Source organism: Helobdella robusta, assembly GCF_000326865.2.
Source record: "Helobdella robusta unplaced genomic scaffold HELROscaffold_96, whole genome shotgun sequence".
NCBI classification, from domain to species: Eukaryota; Metazoa; Annelida; class Clitellata; order Rhynchobdellida; family Glossiphoniidae; genus Helobdella; species Helobdella robusta.
Genome location: NW_008705547.1, coordinates 142,706 through 150,032, shown reverse-complemented (window position 1 = coordinate 150,032; position 7,327 = coordinate 142,706). Strand labels below are relative to the sequence as shown.

The following is a 7,327-nucleotide window of genomic DNA, read 5'->3' as shown; positions in this document are numbered from 1 at the left end:
ATGTTGTTGATGATGATGATGATGTTGTTGATGATGATGATGATGTTGTTGATGATGATGATGTTGATGAGAATGGTGATGATGATGATGTTTTTGATGATGAGATGATGATGATGACGGTGATGATGGTGACGGAGTTGAAGTTACGATTACGATAATGTTGGATGTTAAAATTTTAATATACTTAAATTAATGATCATCTTTTTAATTTTAAGTTAGCATAAGTATTATTTTCGCTCATTATCTTTGTCATTTCTCCCACTCTCTCTCTCTCTCTCTCTCTCCATCTGTCTTTTTTGTCTATCTTCTTATTAGAATATTTTTTAATTTACAACAATCTCTCTCTATCCTTCTGTCTCTTTCCATCTGTCTTTTTTCTCTATCTTTCTATCAGAATATTTTTTAATTCACATCTTTTTCTCTCTCTCTCTCTCTTCCAATCTGTCTTTTTTTCTATCATTCTATCAGTATATTTTTCAATTCACACCAACCTCTCTCTCTCTCTCTCTCCTTTTTTTTTATTTATTTTTGAAGGATGACCAAAAAAGATAATCTCCTTCTCTCTAACAATCAATTTCCCACATCTCCCACATCAATACTCTTTTTTTTCTCAATCATTCCACCAGTTTTTTCTCTTTTCATTAATGTCTTCTCTACTAACTTTTCTCCTGTATTAACCTCCTTTATTTTTTGTTTGTCTTCGAGAAGGCACTTTTTCGATCACTCACTCCAGATCCATTAACGATTGCTTTTAATATTTGATTCCTTTATTTTTGGCTTTATTCACTCTGTCTATCAGTTTTTCTATTATTTGTTATTTTTAGTTTGTTTTTGATGTAGTATTGTTTTCTTTTTTCTTCGTAACTTTTTCTATTTTTAATTCTCTATCTATCTCTTTATCTCTCTCTCTCTCTCTCTATCTCTCTATTTCTCTGTCTATCTGTCTGTCTGTCTGTCTATGCTTAAAAACAACTAATAACTTTAAACACACTTGACAAAAACTTGATATTAAAAAAAATCTCAGAGTGGTCTAGTCACAGACTCAGTCTTCTTGGATCACTATAAAATCTTTGTTATTTTATGTTATGTTAATTTTTTTACTACAATTGATATATTTCAGTCCGGATTTGGAACTTACTACAAAAACTTCTGGAGAAGATGCACCAACTAACGAATTCAGCTGAATACAGGTTAAGGTTTGAAGTGCTCATCAGAGGTGTTTGGTACTCCGATGAATATGTACATTTCAAGGTGTGTATTTCACAAACATAAAAATTTCCAGAAATAATTTTTATATTTTTTATAAAATTAATCCCTACCTATCTCCAAACTATCACATTCCGTGTGTGTAGAGCGTGGATTCATGCAGGTTTGCATGCGTTGTGTTGTGTTGACACCCTTTAAAATTGTATAAATTTATAAATTTTTATAATTGAATTAACATCAACAACAATAAGAATATAAATAACCTAGTAAATGTATGGAGCTTCTATAATGAGGTCCCGCTCTTATGTGTTTTTGATTTTCCTCTCCTTCCTGTCACAAACGGTCACAAAGTTTCAGACCACTCCCATATAATTCAGGTTAAAACCGACTAAGTCATTTATGTTGAATCTGTATCTAAACTAACTTATGTATATTGAATAAACACGGGCATAACCTCATAAATAATAATAATAAATATCATTTATGAAGCGCCAGTGCAAGCGACTGAAACGCCCTCGAAACCAAGAGGGAAGATATTGATTATTCCTATTTAGATGAAGAAGACAATCAAGATAGAACGGTGAATGTGATGATGACAACAACTTGAAAACGCTGATGGCGATTTTATACTGGATACGGTTATGAAATGGAAGCCAATGAGGGTTTTTCAAATTAGATGTTGCAGATATTAGTAGATTTGGTGGTGTATCAATACTTAGTACGACTCTGGCAGCCCGATTCATCAGCCTCTGGAGACGTGTTTCCTGCTTCTGAAATATGCCAAACATCATTGAATTACAATAATCAAGTTTGGACAATATCAAACAAAGCGCTAGATTCCCAGCCAGATCGGCTGATAAAAACTGTCTGATATGACGTATTTCCTTAATGTGATAATTGCACGCTTTAATAATAGATGTAATATGATTTGAAAAAGTTAGTTTCTTGTCAAGAACAACATCGACTGTCTTTAAAGTGTCACATACAAGGATATTACTATTACCAATCCTGATTGATGCCAGGTCTTGTAACTTTTTGATTGTGTGGAATATGAGCCCAATTTGATGACCTCTGTTTTATTTGAGTTGAATTAGATAAAAAAAATATTAAAATCAAAGATCTAAATTTATTTGATGCGTATGCGTATGTTCATCTTTGAATCAAAATATGAAATTTTGTTTAAAAAAACAAACTGTTTCTGATTTCATTCACGATGAAATTGGAAAAATGTGGATGTCCCCAAAACCTCGCCACAAAGTGTTACAAATTTCCTGACCCCTCCCTCTCCGCAAAGAGTAGAAACTTTTATGGATTTTATTTCAGTTCTTAATAGTTGAAATTTCAAGCAGTTAAAATTTCAATTTTATATCTTTTTTTTATTTTAATTAATAATTTAAAATTATAAAAATATTAAAATTGAATTGCTTAAATAAAAAATTATTTAAAAAAATGATAATATGGAACCAACCCCAGATCAATTCAGAGTTTGAAAAATATTCCATCAACGTATCTGGATACAGTGGAGATAAGGCTAATGTTCTGAACTCTCCTTATTCCAATGTCGTCCACAATGGAATGAAGTTTACAACTTATGATCAAGACAACGATCTTGCACCATTCAATTGTGGTCTGCAGTATGCCTCAGGGAATTGGTTCAATTGGTGTGGTTTTCAAAAAATAAATCAAGAGTATGGTTCATATTATTTTTATTACGTACATTCTCCTACCATCACTTACTGCCGGATGATGATGAAGCGTAACGCTTAATAGCATGTTTATAATGATCCATACAATGTTTCTTACAATTATTTTTTCTTTGAAGTTTCAAATTCTTTCAAATATTATATGCATGATTTTTTATCTGTCATGGAAATAAGTTCCTATCTTATAGCTTACAATCCTTTTGTAACTATTCCTAGCAATTATTCATATCACCATCATCCATGCTTTCCCGGCAAGATATATGTGCAACATCCAACATGTGCGAGGTTTCTACACTTAACAATCAACTGGAATAAGTTAGAATAGAAGCAGGGGCGCACAAAGGCGGGTCCATACAACTTTGATGGGGGGGGCAAAAATTGGATTGTTGAGGTTATAGCTTGTCACTTCAACTTTAATGTATATATTAAAATTTTTAACCTAAATTATAAACTTATTCTCATAGTTGCATTGTCTCATAATTTTTAGTGTTCGTTTTATTTATTGTTGTTCAACCTTGCCTCGTTTTATTCATTGTTGTTCAACCTTGCCAAGTGTATGCAGTATTTTATTTTGTTTTCGGTGGTAACGGGAACCCATGGGGACTCTTCAAAATCCGAGAACTTGAATGTTTAGAAAAATTTCATTGAATATCTTAGAAGTAAAAAAAGTATGCAGAAACACCCCTGCATGTGAACCATGCTTTAAGGATGACTAACAACCAGTCTACATATTGGCATACTCTTTTACTTATAAATAAAGTTTTTAACAAAATTATAAAACTAATTTAATAATAATACAAATAATAACTCATAATGATAATAATTTTGAAAAAAATTTGGATAAATGTTTAAAAGAATTTAGAGAAAATTTAAAACGTAACATTTCTAAAGTAATTGCTGTTTTACATTATTTATCCTTCATTTATCATGACATGGTCATCTTGTATTATACTTTGTTTTTATATGTTAATAACATACATTTTGTATAATTATATTATTTCTTTAAATTAATTCATATCTTATTTTTATTTTTATTTTTCAATTTAAACGGTAGTTTAAATAACCCGTTTTCATAATATCATGCCTTTACCACGTAGTCTGTTTATTTCGTACATCCGCTAACCTTGCTTTTTCTGGCCATTTTTCTGGAACTCTCTACCTACTTATCCGACTATTTCTCTATCAGAGCGGATCTCAAGACCCATCTGTTTGCAAAATTCATTGAAGAGCGCTATTGAACAATGCGAAAATAGCGCTTCTAAAGCTATTTGATTGATTGAGTGGCGGACTGGCCATTAGGAGCACCGGGATTTCTCCCGGTGGGCCGGTACAAAAATAATACAGTGGGCCAGTTGTTTAACTGGATGACTATAAAATTGGGATGACACAAATCTATTTGTATGACTTTCTAAGTCAACTCAACTTAATCAAGGGTCAAAAATATCTCAAACTTTTAAAAAATGAATGAAAATCTAGTGATCTACAATTTGGAAATTGAAAACACACTACCAGAAAAACGGATAAAAAAATTTTACCAGGTGAATATGAAACGAAATTTAATGAACCGGATATTTCTTTAGTAGATGCTTGTAAAAAAATGTGCATGATGTCATATTTAGCAGTATTGCATGTAGTATGACTAAAAGGTTCAAGAAAACGCGTAAATTTAACATTGCTGAACTTCGAAAACTTCAAATTGTTAAACAAGGAAGGTCTTCCAATAACAGCCATAAATGAACTAAGTAAGCATTCCATGATTTTTGATGATCAAGCTACTGCGGAAATCTATCTACGAATTAACTCAAAAGACCCGATATTGAGCAACTACGTTTTTGAGAAGAGCACAGAAGATGAGGATAACTTTGAAAATAAATGTCAAACATCGTGTTTCGTGTAAAATTTCATGTTAAGCCCAGTTAAATTCTTAGAAATTGGCTATATAAATTTAATTGATTGATAGAGAGATTGAATTATTGATTGATTGAATGAATGATTAGTTGGTTGATTGATTGGTTGGTTGGTTTGTTGTTTGATTGATTGATTGATTGTTTGGTTGGTTAGTTGGTTGGTTGTTTGGTTAGTTGATTGTTAGATTGATTGTTGAATTAGTTGGCTGGTTGACTGACCGACCGACCGACCGACTGATTGCGTCACCAGAAAAGAGTTGCCAGCAACTCCGAGCCCCTACTCCGACACTGATTTCATGATATATTTTAAAAAAGTATTGTCGTTTTTTAAATAATTTTAGATTTTCCAACAAACTTTTAGTTTTATTTATCATTTGTTCAAATTATATAAACACTATTAAATATGAATTTATTAACACAGAATGTTTTTGTTGTGAATACTTTTCTAGCTTAGCAATCGCCGATTTAAAGCAGTTTATGGAGAACTTGGACAATTACCTAAACACAGATTTCAATAGTCAATGTTTCACAAATCTTTTTCAAAAAGATTTAATAAAACTATTATTGTAATAAATTATACAAGAAAAAATACTCATGTTGGTTATGTAACTGTTGGTCGCAGACAAACTGAAATAAGCAATTTCTATAGGGACAATCCCATTATCTTCTGACATCGGCTGATAATGACAAATAACAAACTAGTTGATCAACAGATCATTTTTTAGTGAATTTTAAATAAAAACAATGGAACTGATTCTAACTAGACCAATTACAAGGTACTTTACGTTTATTATTCTAACAAACTTTAGTGCATTAATTTTACGACTCGATTTATGGTTTTAATTGGTTAATTGCAAAATTTAATTAGTTGAGTTTCTCCGTCATGATCAATGAAGACTCGTGAATTAATGAATCTTTAATTTACTTTAGAATGAATTGTGTAGATTTCACTATCAGATGATTAATTACTTTTTTAGTTCACTTTAAAAGAAACTTACTAACTTTATTATCAGATAAAACATTAAAGTGATAAAAATTAGATCGTGAATTTTTGTATAATTAGGCAATCTCGTTAATATTGATACAATTATGTATTCTCACTAATTAATCATCAAAAGATATCGAGCCCAATAAACTTTGCGTGTCAAACAAAGTGTCACACAAATTTAACTTTGTGTGACATCAAAATTTATAATTCAACAAAAAGCTCTTTATTTATCTTGAACCAGAAAGGTATATAAGAAGAGATTGAAGATGGTTTTTGAGAAGTTTAAATTTTATTCACCCTTGCGTAACTGAGAATTATCATTGTAACCTATAAATTTTGCTATAAATTTTTAACATCGACGAACATCGTAGCTTAAATAATCTCTTAGTAGCCTACAGATTGGAACAGTGATTTTCAATATTGACAAACATTATTCAACATAATACAGCCCATCATGTATTCTGACAGCGCCAGATATAACAATAGCTATGAAGGAAGAAGATCCAGATCGAAGAATCGAAGACAATCTCGTTACGATTCCTCTTCTAGCGACGATGAATACAGCCGAAGACGATCAAGATCTCCTTACTATGACTGCCGTGACTTTGATTATGAAGGAAGAAAATCCAGGTTTCGAACAACGAAAAGAAAAGTTCATTGTTATCAATCTCGACCCAGTGAACGTCACAGAGAAGACGACCGGGCCGATTATTACTATTCATCTGCAAATAGAAATCGACATGATTCTCGGGGAAAATATGCGACATATTCACGAGACGAAAAATCTTCTAATTTTTACCAAAGGACTTCCTACAAACAAGGAACAAAAAGAAAACGCTCTCAAGAAAATTATATGGCAAAAGGTAGAAACGAACAATCCTATAACAATCAATCATCTAATTACTACCAAAGGACTTCCTATAAACAGCCAGTTCCATATGAAGTGACAAAAAATGAAAAACATCGAGGCGAAAAAAGAAAACGTGATGAGGATGGCAGTCCATACGATACACATCGCACAAAAGTTACCAATTTTCTCAACAGTTCCCCCTGTAAATCCCAATTGGATGAGTCCTCGGATGATGCTGAGAGTCAAAATAGCCGCATGAGCGAGGACATAAAAACACTCCGCCATATTGAAAGAGAACACGCCGACTATTTGAAAAAGGAAATTGAGAATTTCGAAAAAAGGCAACCACACATTGCGAAATATTTCCATGAAGTACAGGACTGTCATGAATTTGCTATTTACTACAATGGGGCCGCTATTGAATGGGGTATTTATGAACTTCTTAAGGGGATTGAATCATTGTAACACGTTAATGTTTGGTACTGGGCTGATGTGGTTTATTTTACTTTTATTATTATATAATGATTTTTAATTTTTCATTACCACTCCGATGCAGTGAGAAAGTCACATTTTGTTTACTCGTTAATTTTTCTATTTTATCCTTTTTTTCTTTTTTGAAATCGTGAAATAATGCATTGTAATTTTGTTTTCTAGACCTGATTAGAAAAATAAA

General features: G+C 31.7%; 2 protein-coding genes across 2 annotated transcripts; both read left to right on the top strand.

Moving 5' to 3' along the window:
- Positions 1 to 1,152: 1,152 nt before the first annotated feature.
- Positions 1,153 to 2,973, top strand: HELRODRAFT_91171 (hypothetical protein; the record flags this gene model as incomplete). The annotated part of the gene is made up of 2 exons (XM_009033688.1): positions 1,153 to 1,251; positions 2,680 to 2,973. Coding segments are annotated over 2 exons (393 nt in total), but the record flags the coding sequence as incomplete, so codon positions are not given.
- Positions 2,974 to 5,560: 2,587 nt separating this feature from the next.
- On the top strand, positions 5,561 to 7,119 carry HELRODRAFT_182968 (hypothetical protein; the record flags this gene model as incomplete). Its single annotated transcript, XM_009033687.1, has 3 exons — positions 5,561 to 5,592; positions 6,253 to 6,667; positions 6,733 to 7,119. 3 exons carry the CDS (start codon positions 5,561 to 5,563, stop codon positions 7,117 to 7,119), a joined length of 834 nt encoding a protein of 277 aa, XP_009031935.1.
- Positions 7,120 to 7,327: the final 208 nt, after the last annotated feature.